General features: G+C 35.1%; 3 protein-coding genes across 4 annotated transcripts; 1 reads left to right on the top strand and 2 right to left on the bottom strand.

The window, feature by feature from the left end:
* Positions 1-414: 414 nt before the first annotated feature.
* Positions 415-7,647, bottom strand: LOC123908626 (protein PECTIC ARABINOGALACTAN SYNTHESIS-RELATED-like). Its single transcript, XM_045959320.1, has 11 exons — positions 6,977-7,647; positions 6,762-6,812; positions 6,588-6,678; positions 6,013-6,089; positions 5,243-5,331; positions 3,678-3,797; positions 2,262-2,378; positions 2,011-2,154; positions 1,797-1,920; positions 1,506-1,697; positions 415-1,266 (listed from the first exon to the last, which is right to left on the bottom strand). Exons 1-11 carry the CDS (start codon positions 7,265-7,267, stop codon positions 907-909), a joined length of 1,656 nt encoding a protein of 551 aa, XP_045815276.1. The 5' UTR covers positions 7,268-7,647; the 3' UTR covers positions 415-906.
* Positions 7,648-9,071: 1,424 nt separating this feature from the next.
* On the top strand, positions 9,072-16,015 carry LOC123906948 (coilin-like). Its single transcript, XM_045956982.1, has 13 exons — positions 9,072-9,353; positions 10,308-10,372; positions 10,456-10,716; positions 11,100-11,279; positions 11,638-11,674; positions 12,252-12,389; positions 12,648-12,819; positions 12,938-12,969; positions 13,609-14,016; positions 14,234-14,305; positions 14,392-14,553; positions 15,221-15,416; positions 15,525-16,015. The coding sequence occupies exons 1-13, from the start codon at positions 9,123-9,125 to the stop codon at positions 15,713-15,715; spliced, it is 2,145 nt and encodes a 714-aa protein (XP_045812938.1). The 5' UTR covers positions 9,072-9,122; the 3' UTR covers positions 15,716-16,015.
* Positions 15,340-19,175, bottom strand: LOC123906947 (protein-tyrosine-phosphatase MKP1-like). 2 transcript variants are annotated; one of them, XM_045956981.1, is made up of 2 exons: positions 16,791-19,175; positions 15,340-15,918 (listed from the first exon to the last, which is right to left on the bottom strand). In XM_045956981.1, the coding sequence occupies exons 1-2, from the start codon at positions 18,714-18,716 to the stop codon at positions 15,901-15,903; spliced, it is 1,944 nt and encodes a 647-aa protein (XP_045812937.1). In that variant the 5' UTR covers positions 18,717-19,175; the 3' UTR covers positions 15,340-15,900. The 2 variants fall into 2 exon arrangements, with proteins under 2 accessions (XP_045812937.1, XP_045812936.1); XM_045956980.1 differs by lacking the exon at positions 15,340-15,918 and having other exon boundaries at positions 16,408-19,173.
* Positions 19,176-19,637: the final 462 nt, after the last annotated feature.

Genomic DNA, 19,637 nt, shown 5'->3' with positions numbered 1-19,637 from the left:
TTGGCTTCATAGTATACATATAATTATTATTTTTATTTTATAATATTTTTTCCAGTCTTATATATAAAGCAAAAATTTATTTATCTATAAGATTCATTTAATAACTAATATATTTAGTCTATATTAAAAATCAAATACATTAGTTATTAAATAAATTTAAGTGAGAAGGAGTATAGATTAATTTTACCTTGATCTGTTTAATTGAGTGGAACGATTGTAGAATGATAGTCATCTTACCTGCCATAACAATGTAATTATAATGTTTTAACTTGATAGTTAATCTCAAAACTAACATTTTAATGACCGTCAACAAGTTTCTCTTGGCTGTGGAGTACACCCAAATGTTTCCAGGTTATTTTCCGACAGCATGCCCGGAGCGAAGGAAGGGCTTCAGAATGGAAAAGTACAAGTATATATGCTATTAATCCTATTATAAGCTTATTCCATTGGAAGTCTCTAATTCGCCCTCACATTTTACAGCTAAGGGCTATTTCATAAATCATATTTTGAACAACAAAAGGAACTCAACACCATTTAATTCATCAACGATTTGCACTCTTTTCTTACAAAAAATTGTCAGTTTCTTTTCAAAAGGAAGAAAAGTGGACGTGAGGTATTGCTACATGTTAGATGAAAAGAAAAAAACCACAGGTGTCTCAGCAAAGAGAACACTCAGTAGTAGGAAATCTATTCTTTATAATGATAACCAACAGTCGACCCTCATTTCCGGCAAGCCATTACCTCTTCTCCAAATCTCTATTTACTGTCCCTCCTACCTCAGGGTGAATTAACTGTAGCCCATGTTTTCACGTTTGCCATCGAGATATATTAAACTCATAACTTAGATGGCATAATTCTTGGAAATGTGAAAGTCCCAGTGAGAAGTATCAATAAAAATAGATGTGATCAGGCTTTACACATGCAAGGAGTCAGAGGGTTTTCCCATAGGTCGTAGTTAGGGAAAGTCTCTTCCGGTAAACCTGTCCTCGTCTGGTGAGTAACAATAACATCTTCAACAAAAGGAGCCCAACCCATGTATGGATCCCCAAAAGACTTGGACATTAGTCCTTTGTCAGGCTTAATTGATTTTAGACGGTGACCCATGTATCTGCGGGCACCGATGATCAGCTTAGCGAAGTTGCCTCCATGAGTCATCACAAATACATCTGACTTCAAGCACACCAAGAAATCAAGAGCTGCAAGACTCGTCACGTGCTTTCTAAAACCATCTAACTCCTCTTTAGTTGCCAACTCCTCCTTTGTAACCTGTTACACAGAAGTGAATAACATTAATCATATTGCAAAAGTAGCCAACGGATTCAAATGTTTAAGTTATTGATGAATCAAATTGAACATAACATAGAGCAAGAGACCATTGCATCATAGCTTGATAGCTTTTTATTGACAGAAAAAGAAACCAATAAAGCTTCTAATCATTTTAGAGTTTCGAGGCAGCACCATGCTCATTTTATAGTATAATTCACATGGAAGTGGAAAGGTCTTACCAGATTAGGGAACATATTCCTTAGGGGAGCCATCCGGTTCTGTCCACCATAAACTTGTCCAGAAGCTACATAAATTTGAGTTTCCTTCATATAGCCCATAGCACGAAGAATAACAGCCACTTCTCCAGGCTCTAGAGGGCACCGTCCTTCCTTTCGCTTCTGCAGAGCCAATTGCCACAAGTGGGAACCATTCTGCATTTTCAACAAAAATGGTGTGACCAAAATGTTCCAATAAAATTGAATGGTTACTAGCTCTCATTTTGATTAACAATAAAAGTAGAAGTATGGCACCTTATACCGTCGAGGCCACTCCTTTTTTCTATACTCTGCCATTACAGCTTTCTCCTCTCGTGTCCCCACAAAATCACAAAACGATAGGCCCACCATTCCTTTTTCGAATCTAAGATGCAGTGCCCTGTTTAATGTAAAACTGTTAAATTATTGGCAATCGAAAAATGCACCCAAATTCTGCTACAAGTCCTTGATCGCGAATGTCATCACATACATATAAGGATTTGAACTGCCTGTTCGGTTTCTCATCCTTGATGCTAGTAAATCAGCCATTTGCTCTATATCAGGAAGAAATTTCAGAGCGTGATAATTGACCCTACATCTCAACTTGTTGATTTCTGGAGGAACATTGTCATATCTGAAATAAGAACAGGGACATCATGATAACGTCAACTACATATATATAAAAAAAAAAAGAAAAAAAAAAGAAAGAGTGGAGTCTAGCATTTGTCATCCTTGGCCTACCCTAGCCTATCAACAAAAGGTTTCAGAGCCATAATCTTTTTCTCCTTGATGCGGGGCAGAACATTGTCGATGTAAAATTGTGCAGGTGCATATTTTGGAATGTTCTTCACGGTCCGTCTGAAAGACAACACATTCTTGCTTTGTTAGTCAAGTCAAAGGTATCAATATTGAACAATTATTAGAAAATGTTGATAACAGTGGTAATAATTTGGTGAAGCTAAGAGTAACATGCAAAAGTAAGATATAAAAGACATACACACAGGTTATTCCGTCATAAAAAAATATACACATGAGATTAAGTTTGTGTCTTCTCTGTTCATTCACAACAACCCCTGGCCCCAAAATCAACATCAATGCAGGATATTCTCAGTGAACTCGTATTTAAATTTTCGTAATAGTCAAGTTATTCGATCCAAACACTGAGCACTTAAATCAAAATCTCATGTTAATAAATCCACAGATAAAACAGAAAACCAACATAAAAACTGGTTTCGACATATGTATCCATAGCAATTAGGGATTTGAGTGTTCAACAGACAAATAGGAGGCATGGGAATCAACTACAAAATCAAAAGTATCATGCCGATTGGTAACAAAATGCAGCACATCAATCAAACCTTATGTCAATCAGTTCACAAATGAAACAGCAAAACCAGTATGATACTGACTTTGGACATACTAATCAATCCATCAAATATATAAATTTATACATAAGATGGAGATCAACGCAGTTCAAAAGTCAATTTTGTCATAGTTACTTTATTAACTTCTTTGTAGACATTAAATTTTATCAATCAAATCGTTGAACATTGTAATATAATTTCATCAATTATACACACCAAATTTTAGATAATTGGGGCATATGTAGGTATGTTACCATATAGTCAATATTTATTTATATTCTAATAAAAAGTACATTATAGAGTCAAATTCAATTGAAGTTATTTGATAAAATATCAAATATTATTATTTAAATTCCATGAAAAATTGCGAACTAATAACTTTTAGTGTGATAGTTGGATTGATAAACTTAAATGTCTACAATGAATTATAAATAGAATAACTATTGCAATTTACTACTAGAGTAGGTGGACACATATAAAGTGAGAGGCCATTTTTACGTGAGAGTGGAAGAATAAAACTGGGCCCTTAGATAGACCATGAAAGGTCAAGGTTAGAACATTGAATCATATGAACTTTTTAAGTAGTCATGACTCATGAGACCATTGAAAAACTTTCAATATTGACCATTCATAAACATTTATATGGCCAAGATTTACTCCTCTCACTAGATACATGATATATCCCCTGTGCGCGTGTGTGTATGTGTAAAGGAATATGGTTATCCATCAATTACACCAACTTGGGATTTGGATTTTCTACAAGCCTACTCAAAGGGACAAGAATCGATCAAACCTTATACTAGAAAATAGCTCTGTTTTATCAGTAAACCATTCTGGGATATCACGGACAATACGGACATCATCCTTTAGGTAGTCAATGAAGTGATCCACGTCAAAAATGTCTTCAAATTTCCTGTAATTATGAAATGCATCATCAGTTTTGTTAGGATTCCACAATCAAACAAGAGAAAAATAAAAATGATTTTATTGAAAAACTGAAGAACAAACAGAACAAAGAGAATTCTCTCCTATAAGGGTTTTCCCTTCTACAATTGAGCCATTGTTCTGTTCTTTCTAAATTAATCAAATCTCGGTCCTCGTCTACTATTCCCCCCTATACATTCAAATGAGTCTTGTCAACTATCTAATCAGCCAAATCGAAACTACTTTAACTCCATTTTATTCTACCCTTATATCCTAACAAGTAACAATACCATGCCCTTCAAGTTCAACCTTGTCCCCAAGGTTGAAAATAGCCAGCTGAAAGTGCACAAGTTACTAGTTTTCCAAAATCTGCCGCACAGTACCCCTCTTCATCCCCTTACTCATCTTCCACCAGAATACTTCTGTAGCTTTGCTTTAGACTGAAACCTGGTCTGACTCCCTACCGATGCTCCCCTGTTTGAATTCTGGGTTGGGCCAGATATGATTTTGGTCGGGCCCAACAAGTTTGGGCCTTGAAATGGGCTAAGAAAACCAACAAAAGTTGTTCCAACAACTCCCATTTGGTTAAAATCTCCTCACCTGTCTACTGTCTGAAACCTGATACTAAGACTTTAAGTTGGGACCTGATTATTGCTATTGAGAAATTTTTTAAGTCTTTTAGGGGGCTCTTATTTAAATCATGACTGAGGCTGTAATCCATTATCACTAAACCTCCTTTCAAACACAGCCCTCGTTCTCTATTTCTTCCCCAGAGGTGGGTTGAACCACAATTTGTTAAGAATTCACAATGGGAAATTGGGAGTAGTGAAAAGGAAAAATAATTTTGTTGAACTGAAAAATGAACAGAACATGGAGAGATATCTGTCCTCTAAAGATTTCCCCTTCTAGATTTCATACTAACCCATCTCAATGACTCAATCCTCTATCCCCTTTTTATTTATTTAAATGAGTCACCTCAACAAACCAACCTAAATAATTCTAACTACTTTAACTCCCTTGTATTGTATCCTTCTACACTGACAATAGTTACATCTGAGGTGCTAGCTCAGTGGTGAGAGCTTAGCCTTGTAACCTCAAGGTATAGAGTTCAAATCCCCTCGGGGACAGTTGTAAAATGTCCACTAGTTTTAGTGCCACTTGATTTAATAAAAAAATTCCCCATCCCCAATTTTGTTGTTGAAATCTTCCAGGAAAGGGCAAGACGAAATCTACTAGTGAGAAAGGAGGAAAGTAGTAGTGGGGTGATAAAAAGTGTAGCCAGAGTGATTAGAAATTCAAAAACTATTGACATTTTGGGGTAAAAAATATAATTATATTTATGATGTGATAGGTCAAACATGTGCTATGCAAAATTGTGCCAACAATCTAACTAATCAAAACAACACGAGAAAAGTTTTGGACAAGAGATCTTACGTTTGGTCTTTCCAAATCTGGTCCTGTTTCAATACAGGCAAAATGAGAGTGGCATTCATTATTTTTGCAACAGCCACTGCATTGCATATCTGCATTTTGGAATAGGGGCCAAAGTAAATCATCAACAGATAAATATTTATGCAATGATTCTACAAAACTTTATGCAACGTAACGTGTCATTTCATAGATAAGTTTTATACAATATAATGATTCTACAAATGCGAAGTGTCATTTCATATAGCCCTTTGTTATGTACACAACAGTAAAATCAACATTATGGATCAAATGCATAGTTGAACCAGAGTCAAAACTCAATTTTAAATAACAATTATAGTGGTATTGCTAGTGCATCAAATTGGAAACATCACAGTTTAAGGATGGCACTTTAAAACCAGATAAGAATACAGAGGCTTTCTGGAAATATTACCTGAGCATCAAATCTTGTCTTCATAGAGTCAAACATATCACTCAATTGATTCTATTTAAAAAAGGCACCATGAAATAGAAGTATACTATTGAACAAGTATGCAAATAAATATTGTCCTTAAAATCTTCACGGTGTTCCTTTTCAATTATATCAATTGGTTCAAAGCACTTAGAGTTCACATATTGGACAGCAGGAATAAAATCCTACAACTATAGTGTACAGGGTCTACCAGGTAATGATGGCAATGGAAAAGAAAACAAGTGACCATGAAAATGCAAAAATTTCAGAAAAGGAAAACAGTCAAGACTACACCGTATATCGCAATTAAAAGAACTACTCATACCGCAATTCTTTGCTGATTTAGACCACCTTCGGCGTGAATGAATATATAGCCATTCGTTTTATTTTCATGAGGAAGTTCTACATGGAAGTATAAAAGTACTATCAGCAATAGCATTACTATTAAAAACAACATATAGCACTAATATGAACATATCCACACTAACATATATGATATTGTTAGGCATTACTACACCGAAAAGGAAATTTTGAGGACCCGTTTATAGAATGTAGACATGCATAATTTGATCTTAAAGACAGTATTGATCCATGAAGACCGTTGGAGGGGGTTAAAGAAAGAAGAGGTCAATAAAGAGATTTTTTTTTTGAAGGGTCCGTACACAGCGATTAGTCCAATCCAAATATCTATATCTTAAGATACCATTCATAACTGTGGTTTGCCAATGCTACTGACAAATGATACTTATGTTAAATTGTCATAATTACTTGGTGAAGAATATGTTCTTAATTCTTAGTATTAGTCCGTTTAATAGCCCTTTTGGCATAGTTCACAATGCCGATGAGATGGTAAATGCAGAAACAAATTAGGGGACATGAAAACGGAAAACTCAAGTAAACCTGATATGGCAGCATCCCTACGCTCAGCACACGGCTTCCAGGATGTTGTGGATGAGTAAGGATTTTCCCAAAGAGATGCTGATTCTTTGACCTACAAAAAACACCAAAATGCTTAGTGAAATGGTAATGGAAAAAACAATATGATCCAAACTATGATCCTTTTGAATAACTTACATGTGGACAGTGAAGAACAATCCCATCTTTTTTACACAAGTAAGGAGAATTCTACAAATGAATTAAACCAAAAAAAAAAAATCAATTATCATAAAAAGCTGAAAATTCAATGCATAACTACTATTGAAGCTGGAAATTCAATTATGAGTACCAAATCAAAAAAAAAAGTAATCGAAATTGAGATTCCACAGCGAGAATTATGAGAGAGTGCTAACCAATTTATGTAGGATTGTGAACAATGAGATCAATCCAACAAGGATTAGAAGTAAGGTGATGAAAATAGAGATCCTGGAGTTATGAAGAGGAACCCTAGGGTCGTCGGTGAAGAAAGAACAAACGTAATGGAAATGCGAGCAGAGAGGACGGTCGCGGTCTTTAGGAGAGTGACGATCGTCGGAGATGTCGTTTGCGGGAATGAGAGGAGATGAATCGGCGGCGGCGTCGCGTTTCATCGGAGAAGAAGTGGCTCGGGCGCCGAGTGAAGATGAGTGACGGAGCTCCGCCATCGGAATAGAACACTGTTTATCTTTCTCTCTCTATGATTAATTATATGATTATTATTATTACGTGAGTTTAGTAAGAAGTATAACTACTACCTAATTAACATGGAGAATAGCAACGTTTTGTGCTTGTTGTTTTTCTGGGGAAGTCTCATCCCATGTGAGTTCAGATCCAGTTGATTATTTTCCACAACAAGCAACCACTATTCCCTATACATTGTGATCAATCGTGTAAGATTACGTACTCAATGTGTAATTAATTAATCTCACTTAGGGCATTGTGGTCATTTCATGGCTCACGTTTTCCATGTTTTTGTTTTTGTTTTTTGACACAACATTTTTCATGTTTGTTTCTCAATTTTGCCTAAGATCTTTTTTCTTTGTTCTTTTAAAATAGACAAAGATATTGGGGATTTAGATGCTATCAAACTCCTCTTGTTCGTGATGTTATTATTCATTCATGATTTTTTTTTTTCCTCTTTAAAACTGTTTATTTTACTATCAATCATTCAACATGGATGACAGAACAAAAATGATAGTAAAAGATCTAGTTTTGATATTGGGTTCAGGTGGTTAATGAGTCTCCCCTAAGATAAATTATTCGGGAGAATTCGAGTTTCAATCTTAGTGGAAAAATTCATAAACAAAATCTTGCGGTCGATCGATTTGAGCGATAATTAAAGTTGGTGTTAGCGCAAAGGGGTGGAAAAAGTAATAAAAAAAAACTAGGTAGGAAAACTTGTTGAACTAGAGCAAATTGTTTGGTTCGAAGGATTAAACCAATTTTTTTTCTTCCCTTTTCCAGTTTTATCCCATAAATTTTGCTTCCACCAAAAACGCTAAAATACATTTAATAAACCTTAGCCATCTTGTGTAATTTTCCTTCCGCACAACTATTTTCAATATGTTTTGTGTTCATTTTTGTTCTCCCACACTCATCTCCCGGACGAGACTCATTTTGCAACATTTGCATAGTACCATGTTAACGTACCCTTCACTTATTCTCTATTTCACATATGAAGAATAGGAGAATAATATCGTCAATCGTCCATCATTCAGTCATTGTCATTGTCAATCATTCTTTGGGGGATTTTGCATTTAAGTTGTAAATTTTGAGGAGGTATTTGACAGTAAGTTATAAATTGCAGAGATTAATTTGACTATTATATTTTCATAATAACACTAATTATGCTTAAAATACAACGTAATACAAACTTATACACATTAATGGGTGCCAAAGTTTTGATTCAAAAACTAAAATACAAGAAAATTAGGGTTCTTAGATTCATCCATGGAAGAAGAGCTTCTTGTTTCTTTCACTTTCGTGCGATTTGAATAACCAATTCCACCATCCATTATGCTCGAATGGAGAATAATGGAGAAGAAAACACCACTAAAGTGATGAACAAAACTCTCACAAATGGAATATAAAGATGACTATTGGAATGTTATATTTGTTACGAATTTCGGTCAAATACCCCATATGATGTGGCTATTCACTCAAATCAGACTCAGTGGCATATAGTCTAGGTTGCAGTTATCATGTACTCAGTTAACGTCCACGTCACTAAAACAAACAGAGTTAACGCAACAATAAAGTATTTGATAGACATTTTACAATTTTAGAGATATATTTGATAATAATATCGATTTACTTATAATATAGATTTTTCTTTTAATTTTATCTTTGTCATCTTAAATTTTGTTTTTTTAATCAATATTTATTCTTGAGTTAACGGATCCCTCTCTAAAATTAAATATACTTTATATTTTTCATATTTATAAATTGATTAAAAAAGAGTTAATTAAACCGAAAAAGAGTGAAGAAAGAGCAGTGTTATCAAGCAAGGGTTTAAGAAAAATGGTGACTGTGACTAACAAAGCCGCAACATTCACCACGATGTCCGACAAAGTAAGACTCCGATTACTATTCGACGATCGTCGCATTCTCACCAAATCAAAGAAGAAAGAAGGTTTAAAGCGTTGCTGGTTTCTTCTAAAACCCAATCTCACTACCATCTCCGATCTCACCTCTCATCTTCAAAACCTTTTCCGTCTCAACCGCACATGTCCCGATGGCATCACCTTATCGGTACATCTCTTTCTTCATTCTTGCATGCCCTATTCATTCATCTTTTATTCATCACAACTCAAAGTTTGAATTTTTAATTTTTTTTTTTAGGTTATTTACTAGTATAAATAAGTATCTATTTCATTGTTTGTGATAGCTTATGACATGCAGGTGTCATAAGCTGCATTTAGCTTATTTTCATGAGTTCTCTAAGCCCCTGTTTGGTAAAAAATAGCGGATAGCTTATAAGCCAGCTGGTTGAATTTGGGCCTGTTTGGAACAACTTATTTTTGAGCTTATGCAAAATAGCTTATGCAAATATATAAGTTTTTCAAAGAAGTTTATGAAAAAATAGCTTATAAAAATACAATTTTTCTTAGTAGGAACTTACAAATTAACTTAAAAACTTACTTATTTGCATAAGCTGCCTTGCATAAGCTCAAAAATAAGCTATTCCAAACGGGCCCTTTGTAGTGTTTGGTAAAACTGACGGTTGAACTAGCTTATAAATATGAAATGACAAAAAAAAATTAAATTTTTTTCAAGTAAGATGACAGGGGTAAAATTGGAAGGAAAAATGATGAGCTATAACCTATAAGCTAGTAAAAAACAGTTATAAGATCGAGAGAAAAAAATTTACCAAACAAGTTTTTTTTTTCTTCAAAATGAGCTTATAAGCTATAAGCTCAAAATTTGGCATTGCCAAACAAAGCCTAAGATAGCTTACAAAAACATTTTATAGTTTATAGGTCACCTAGTTTATTTGAAAATAGTATACTTTATTTTATTTTTTGTTATAGAAACATTTTATATACAAACACTTACTATATGATAAGCGTTTATAGTAATAAACACTTGATTAAGTTGTTTATCTAAAAACGCCCTAAATGAGTTGGATAATAAAACACCTTCATGATTAAAAATGTCATTTTAACTGGCTATTGTTTATATTTTTACCCCCAAAATTTAATGCAGATGGATGGCTTTGTTTTACCATCATTTGAGTCGACTTGTATTTTGAAGGATAAAGACATTGTGTGGTGAGTTTTATTGAATGGTTGGATTTCTTATGCTGTCTATATAGTTTTTATGCTTATTGCATGTATGTGTATGTATATGGTAGTGTGAAAAGAAAAGGAAGCTCGTTGACTGTTAGTAAATCTGCAATGCTGTTATCTGACACACGCGAGAATCAATCTATAGAGGGTCCAAAGCTTCTCGCAATTGAGGGGTTTCAAGAGGAAAAGGGAGAATATGAAAGTCTTTCCGAAGATGATGACGGTGACAATGATCAATCTGAAGATGTAGTTTATGTGGAAACTAAACCGGATGAGAATGCAAACTCAAAGAAGAGAAAAGCGTCGAAGAAACTCAAGAGTCCTAGGTTTGTTTCCTTGCACTTTCTAACTGTTAGTGCCTGCAAGCTTACAGACTTGTCGAGTTGTATGAGTTTCATCTTTTATATAGAATCTAGTTTTAATTGAAGTGATGACTTTTGTAAGGATGCTTTTATAATATGTTTGCCATGTAACATGTTTTGGCCAATCTCTTTGTCTGGGGTTTGGGGGATATATTGAGCAGCAGGCATTATTTTTCCACTTCTATTTTAATTTTTTTTCAAGTTTCAAGTTTATACATTACTTTGGCATCTCCCTTTTGTAGTTATCGCTAGTTTAGACTTTGGAATTTATGAAGTAGTTATTTGTGTATGTAAACACTATCGAGTTCTTAGTTTGATACTTTGATTCCATTTCTTTTTCTATTCAGTCAGAAGAAGATTAAGATGTCTACTACCGAAAACACAGCTGTCCTTCCTGAGGAGGAAAATGGAAATTTTAAAGACTGTTCTCACCACCAAGTGAGTCGTGCCAAGAAGGACATTGACAAGTCATCCACTTTATCTAGTCAGAAAAATGACAAAAGTGGGTCAACAAGCGATGAAACAAGGTGCATTTTTCTCACACACACACACACACACACACACACACACATATTCCATTTCTAATTGTGAATTACAGTGTATATTTGGTCCATTTTGGGCAAGATAGTTAACTGATAAAATTTCACGGGCAATTTGTTGCGTGCTTGTTTTTCTATCTATGGTTTTAGATTGAGAGATGTGCTTTCTTGAAGTAAGAAATCAATTTTCATGTATAAGCTGTTTTATTCCTGGATTCCTCCTATAGAATCCTTTGTTTTCTTCCAAATTTAGACCCTTGTTCCTCACAATGATGATGTATGTTTCCAGCATATTGAAAGTAGAAAATAAGATTGACCTTTTCTGTTTCTTCTATATTTCATGTAGGTCTCTTCAGCCCCACGATGAATGTGAAACTAAAAAGGTACTGTTTTATTTAATGGTTTTGAAATTTGATACACATTTAACTAAGCTTCTATTACCTTGATTAGTTGATCAATGGGTCTGAAATAAAATAGAGTAAATATTCAAATTGAAATTTAGCCTTCAAAGACACAAGGCATCAAGACTCCAAAGATCTTGAACACAAGTTTTGTCCTCTAGCGTAAAATCACCATTAACTCGGTACTTAGATTGATATCATAAGAGATAACAAGGGAGTAAATTGATCTCCATTTGAAACATTGAGTGACCAAATTGATATCTAAAATTCGTTCGGAGACTGGATGTCCTCTGTGTATATGGAGGGTCAATTTTAGTCCAGTAAAAATTAAAATACTCATCTCCTGAGATAATAAAAGCAGCATATCTTTCATATTTAGTTCAAGCAAGTATACTATGGCACTTGGAGATTATTGATGCTTATTAAATTAGTTATTTATGTTTTCATGGACCATCTTCCTAGATACTTCATATTATATTTGCCAGCCCATCCCTTCACAGAATGAGGGGGTGTTCAAATTTATACGCTTTAACTTATTGATTTTATTTTATTTTCTCAGTTGCCTAGCAGAAGTGCTCGACGGAAAAAAGCCAAGAGAAAATGGTTGAGGGAACTAAAATTAAAGGAGAAGGAGAAGGAGAAGGATAAGGATAACAATCAGGAGAAGGATAACGATAAGGAGAAGCAGAAGGAGAAGGTAATCTGATCTAGTAATATTACTGCTGAGGTCATTTCCCTTTTATATGGAGATTGGAAATGGGTTACTCTTGATACTACTTATTACTGATAATTGCTGTATATGGTTTTGTTTACTCGTTGGTTTATATGTGTATAGTCTGGTTAGTAAGATGCCCAGTTCATAATATTGCAAGGGTGGAAATTATACATCAGTCTTCTTAAGGTCACTTGTCTTATGTCACTTGTTTGAAAGAAAATATTTTCTCTACATTTTCAGCTTCATCCGAGTCAGGTACTTGAAAAAGATGATCATCAATTACCTACCAAAGATAATGATTGCATAGTTTCTGATGTGCATAAACAATCTGATGAAGAAAGCGGAGCAGAGGATGACATGGTTCCTGTGGAAATCAGGCCAGGGCACATTCGGTTTCTTCCCCATGGAAAAGGTTTTTTAAGAACCCTCTTTGCTATATAGATTTATAAACTAGTATCTGTGTTTTTCGACTTTAGAGTTGGTTTCATGATCTGATTATATGATACATATTTATGGTCTATTTGATGCAGATCTTGCAATGCCAGAGAATCAGCTCCCAGTGGTTTGTTTGACCTTCCTCTGTAACATATACAATTTTGGCTGTGTTTAACTTACTATTCTGAAGAGTCAACATCAAATATGTTTATGTGATATAATCAATCTGCACAAAATTGTACTGAACATTAGTATCATCATTTGTTTTTTATTTATTTGGGTTTTTTAGACTATAGCTTGATGGAGGATACAGAATGTTCCAGTCTTGAGTGACTTGAAATCTCGTGGTACAAAATTTCCAAAATAGACTTCTTGTTACTTTTAGTTCCTTTTCTAGGTTCGTAATGGGTAAATGGAGAGAGTTGAGAGCAGCTAAAATTCTTTACCTCGGAAAGAATCAAACTGTTGCCTAATATCATTATTTTAGCACTTGATTGATTTAGTTCATTTAAAACAGCTCATGCAATCCATAATCCATATCTTAATTCTAACTGAAGGGCCCCAAATAGTTCAAATAGTTTAACTGGCCATGTTCATTATTTACTCAAGAATTTACCTCACAATGGTAATTCCATGTCTGATTGGCCATAAGGTCAAAACCTTGCGGAAAGCAAGGATTTGTCTTTGATTTTTGAGTTTCAAAAGGTATGCTGCCATTTGATCATAGCAGGCCTGTTGATGTGTATATGTTATATGTATGTTTCAGGACACATTTCAGTGGAAGGGTACTACCAGCAAGAAGAAGGGCCAGAAATGGGGTAAAGAGTCCTCATCCCATAAACAGGATGACTACGAGCAGTCCAGTAAAGACTGTTCTACTGTTCAGTGGAATAGTACTATCAGCAAGAAGGGCCAGAAATGGGGTAAAGAGAGGACCTCATCTCATAAACACGATGACTATGAGAAGTCCAGTCAAGACTGTTCTGCTGTTCAGTGGAATGGTACTACCAGCAATAAGGGCCAGAAATGGGGTAAAGAGATGACCTCATCCCATAAACAGGATGACTATGAGCAACCCAGTCAAAACTGTCCTACTGTTCAGAATTCTGGGAAAAAACAGACATTCGATGCCGTAGATTTTGAAAAGCTTACACCTTATACAGACTTGCCTAAGGTATTTATTTTCTTCTTCTAAGTGTGTCCTTGTGGCATGTCTCATGCTTCTAAGTACCCAAGAAATTAATCAACCGGCAACTATGTGTTTGAAGTTTTTTCAGCTGCTTTGGTTATACCATTCAAATTCTTAATTTTATTCAGTGCTATGAATCTGTAAATTGTGTTTCCTTTTATTCTTTTGATATACTACTAATTAGCTTCTTCATATACTGCAGGAAGGCAATGTTATTGCTTATAGATTGATTGAATTGTCAGAATCTTGGACTCCTGAGATCTCCTCCTTCAGAGTAATTATTATCAAGTTTGCTTTTGGACTATCTTGTACAAACTATTTGCATCAGAAGTAAGATGTACTACTTTCATGTCCTTGTAGGTTGGGAAAATAACGCAGTATGATAGTAAATCAAACAAGATATGGCTGGAGCAAGTTTCTGAATTTCCATTTGATTTTAGGAAGAAAATAAATGACATAGATGACGACATATCACCTGCACAGTATGATCCATCCCCTTATCAGGAAGATGGTTCTTTAGAGGTAAAGTAACTCCATTTTAATTTTTGTTTTCTTCAAATCATTTTGCTTAGTAGCTTAATTAATGGGGTAGAATTCTTGAAAAAGATGTACTGGAATTTATGCACTGGATGAACAAATGTTGACACCAGTGCCAATATTTTTAGATTTGAATCCAGTCACACTGCCCCACAAAAAAAAGATTCTATTATCTCTTCCCTTAAAAAAAGCGCATTTAGAAAGGTTTCTACAAGTTTATCCAATTGGCATGTGAGTTTTGCCCGATATAGCACGCAAATACTACCAAGGTTTATGTTAAGAACAAATGCTACGTGGGTTAATTTTTATTGTTAAATGTAAATTTAAAATGGTTTTATTTATACTGTTCATGAGTTGAATTGTGATTAAAGAATAGTAAAAACGAAACATCACTCTAGGAACCACACCTAAATTTTGTCCTTATGTTTTTATAAACCAGAAGTTGAGAAGATGTATTGAAAATCTTACCAGAAATTTTTCCTCCTTAGATGACCATCATCTTGTTCTGAGTTTAAATAATTTAATTTTATATTACTCTCTCTATCCTGACATAGCATAAAAGCCTTATTGACAATCAATGTCCATTAGACCTGTCTATTGACAAAAGAAACGTGTATTTGCATGAAAATGACAAAGTATTTTACTTCTACAGATCGATTATGTATCTCTAGCTGATGTTCGAATTATTAAGCATGGCCACTCTGATTTGGCAACTGTAGTTGCTTCTAGCAATGCTTTTGTCACTCCTACAAAAGCAACTAACAATAGCACTGATGAAAAACTTGCGGGTAATCAAATTGCTGCGGGAAGCTCAAAGCCACAAATGGAGGGCCATGCCCCTACTAAAGGTAATGTACATTTTATGATTCTTAAAATACACGGTTTATTATATATAAATATGAAAGCATCTTGATGCACCTGCACTACACTTACATATGTTGATTCTCTATATACAGAAAATGGAGAAGTCAACGTTTGGGAGGAAATCAACGAGGCATTAAAAGCAAAGAAGGCCAGGCTGGCACAGGAGGATCGCTGGAAGAAAGATGATACTTCAGGCAATAGGCCATGGTCTCAGAGAGCAAGATGCAGCGCACTTGGTCCCACAATGGCACTTTTAAGGTCGCAGAACGGCTTTAAGAAATAATCATACACCTGATCCTTGTTTACTGCATGTCCCGTTTCCGCGGATTAGTATTACATGTTTTTTGGGGGTATATATATATGAACAAATCACCCATATTTCCATCTGTAATGCAAGCTACATGTCCTGATTTCAGTATGCTAGTGGGAAAAATACTCGGGGGCTTATTCTTAGTCCAGCTTTTGGTGTTAGTAGGTGCATTCCTCCTGAAAATGAAGCAAAAAATCAAATCCATTGCTAGACAAAATTTGGACACAGTCGCTTCTTTAGTGGCACATAATTTATTGCTGTTAATATTGTGTATATTTAGTCTGTCTACCGTATTTATACATATAATGCATTTCAGTTAGACAAACTAATAGTTGACTGTGCCTCAGACCAAGCATGTTAAAATAAACCAATTGTTCCAATCAATCAAACTGAAACTTCATTTTGTTTATCAATGTAAACAGTGATCAATAACAGATTGATATTAACATTTTGCAAAACTGGATCTTTTATACAACCTAGTTCTGCTATCGTTTCCTTCATAAGTTGCTTGTATAATACATAAAGTTCAATATTAGTGCTTGATGAATTGATGTTTAACTTTGTCTCATCATTACTAGCAAGATCTTCATGCTGGATTGATGAATGAACAAGAATAGGAAAACAGATGAAACAGTATAAAATCAAAAGAAATATAGGCTCTCCACTTAAATTTAATATTTGTTTATAAATTATATATTGTTTTGTACTTCCAACATAATCAGTGCACAGCACACAGAGAATCTTTATTGGGCATGCACTGAATAGAGTCTGAGCATGAGTCCAAATTTACATATAAAAATTAGCCAATTCTGGCTCAACTGATCTCATTCACTTTCTCCAGTACTTCAAGCTCAGCCATCATGTTACACAACATGATACCATGATCCTCTTTATTATTAATCTCATTCTGCTGTTCAGCACCTGAACTAATGATAGCATCATTTGCTATTAGCCATTTCCCACTGTTTTCATTATCAGATTTATTGCAACTACCATCTTTCATCACATTAACATCTAAATCAGGCAAAGGGAATGACTGCGATCTTACCAGGTTCTTACGAACTTTAGAGGATTCATTGACAGAGGTTAGCAACATCGGAGGTGGTATATGACTCCCTCTTCGCGCTGCAATAGAGAGAAAAGATCCTTTCGATGGCAAATAGGAGTTTTCCCCTCCCAAGGTGTGATCAGGTGAAAATGACTCTGACGGCAAAGAGAGAACTTCTCTGTTAAGTAAAGAGGAATTTGTTGAGAAAGACACATCTTTAACATAAAATGGTTCAACTGATTCGTGGCCAGATGGGGATGGCTGCCGAGAAGACATGAATGACAGGTCTGACCAATTGGTAGAGGAAGGTGAAAATGTAAATGAACTTGCATAATCAGAACTTGAAGGTGAAAGTGTTGGCGACTTGTAATTGAATTTTGGGCTGCTGCTTAGAAAACAAGGAAAAGAAGGAGATAGTGGCAGCAAAGAAGCAACACCATGATCAGACAAGTCCATGTCTTCAACAGTATCTTTTGCTTTGCCTAAGCTGGTTGGATAACATTCAAAGGAATCCGGGGAACCACAGTCACTGGGATGATTTGATGACGGTGAAGCTGACAAAGGATCATCATCATCTACAAAATCTTGTTTTTCTTCCTCCATAATCACATCACACTTCCACTTAGGGGAGGTTAAGATTTCTTTCATGTCACCACTGGCAAATTTCTTCCTCAATCTTGCCCAACCATGTTCTTTAGCAGGAAGACAAGTTTCTGATCCAGCATTAGCTACAGAAAAAGGCGGAACAACCCCACCAGACACTGCCTTGTGAAAAATCTCAAAATCCAAATCATAAGCATCAACTTTCCTTAGACTAGCAATCTCCATCTTTTCAGAAGACAACACCAGTTGTTTATCAGAATCATCTGATAAACGCTGCTCGTCAGAAAGAGCAACCCAAAACTCGGGTGATTCTTGATCTTCACGGATGCTCAGAATTGGACCCTTTACTCCCTCGTAACGCACGACCTGAAAAGCAGCACTCTTTGCATTGCATGACATAAACAAGTTACAATTTTTCCCAATCCACACATAAATAGCAGAAGGAACATGAACAATGAAAGCACCGCGAGAATCAAGTGCTAATGAACCTGGTTGGTTAACCATCTTAGGAACAAGATGAAGAGGATCATAAGGAGAGTGAGGAGCCATTCGATACATCCTTAGAATAGAACTAGGACTTGCAGGCATAGCATGTACACGTTTCTGACACTGCAAGAGTTGACAAGCAAAACCCATGTTTGGATTTGTGACTCCTCTAGCAGTTTTCACAAACTGAAAAGCATCTTCAAAGCTTTGTCCTTTCCTCCACATGAGATAAGCAATCACCAAAGCGGTCGATCGAGAAACCCCTTGACAACAATGAACAAGAACGCGACCGCCTTGTTCTCTAACATCCTCAAAGTAATCAAACACATCATAGAGAATACATGTTATATCCTCTGTTGGACTATCCTGCAACCAAAGTGTTTTATAAACAAAATCACTTTTGAAATACTCAGGACAAACAAATCCAACACAATTAAGCACATGTGTTATTCCTTTCTGTCTAAGAAGTTCATGGTTTTTAGCAACCGTGTCACTTCCTAAGTAAATATGTTCTGCAATTCTTGAACACTCTTTGTCAAAGAAAGCTAACTTATCCCTTTTGAACTGAAAATCTTTGGTAGGTTCATTGATTGTAATAGAACCTCTTGGAGTTTGTGGAAGAGGCCAAACACCAAGATCATCAGATCCAGCACTTGGCCATTCTTCAACGCTACGTTTGTTGATTGAGAGAGGTTGAAGAGGTGGTAAAAGTGGTCTTGGTTTACTATTTCCAGGTGGCGGTTTACGGCTATTCGGAGAACGATCTGTCCATGAAACTGAACGTGAATAGGTTCTCCTGATAGGGGAAGGTTTCTCTTTTCCTTCTTCTCCTAACATATTGCTAAAAGGGTGATGAAAAAGATTGAAAATTGATCCAAACCCATTAAAGCATTTTTGCTATAGTTTTGACTATTGAGTAGGTAATGAATTTGGGTGGTTCAAAAGATTGGTAATAGACATAGACATACATAGTAAATGGAAATTAGTTATTTGCAGTTTTTTTGAGTCTACAATTGTGTTCCATATTCCCACCTAAAACAATTGACCTTGTCTTTGTCTTTGTTTTTGTCTTTGTTTTTGTTTTTGTCTACTCTGACTCATTCTTCTACAAATGGAATAAGAAAATTCAAAGTTCAAACAAACACACAACAATAGCCAGCTACAAAAATAGAATGACCTTGTTGCTTAGGATCATGTTGTTTTTAGGAACTTGTCTAATCCATCAGAACAGAACAAGAACATAAAAAGAAACAAAGAGAGCACAAAGAGTATCATGTTATGTTATAGTTGTATAAGTATTTGGTTGTAGTTATAGTTTATAGTTTGGTTAAGTGGAGACCACATGAAACCATAGCCATGCCACCTAAGAATTTCTAACAGTCAACAGTCATGGTCTTACACACACACACACATGCAATGGAATGAGTCAAAGTGCCATGTCCTCATGGCTACTTTTTCATTTTTTTTCTAATTTCATTGTCATCATCGTTTAGTAGTAGTAACAGCATGGTAATGCACACATATGAAAAATGGTAATCAATGCTATTTTTATTATTAGACTTGGAAAAGTCGATGAGTAAAATGTCATAAAAAGAAAAGAGATGAATATTCCATCTCTTAGGATTTAGAATGAGTAAGCATGACAGATTGATAGAAAGAAAAATTTATTAGAATTCATATTTTTCTCTTAAGAAAGATCATAAACTAGTACATGAAATATTATTATATTTTCTTCGATTCTTAATATAAAAGAATGAT

The sequence above is a fragment of the Trifolium pratense genome, linkage group LG2 (genome assembly GCF_020283565.1).
Source record: "Trifolium pratense cultivar HEN17-A07 linkage group LG2, ARS_RC_1.1, whole genome shotgun sequence".
Taxonomy (NCBI): Eukaryota; Viridiplantae; Streptophyta; class Magnoliopsida; order Fabales; family Fabaceae; genus Trifolium; species Trifolium pratense.
Note: the sequence above shows the minus strand (reverse complement) of the source record. Positions and strands in the feature narration are given on the sequence as shown.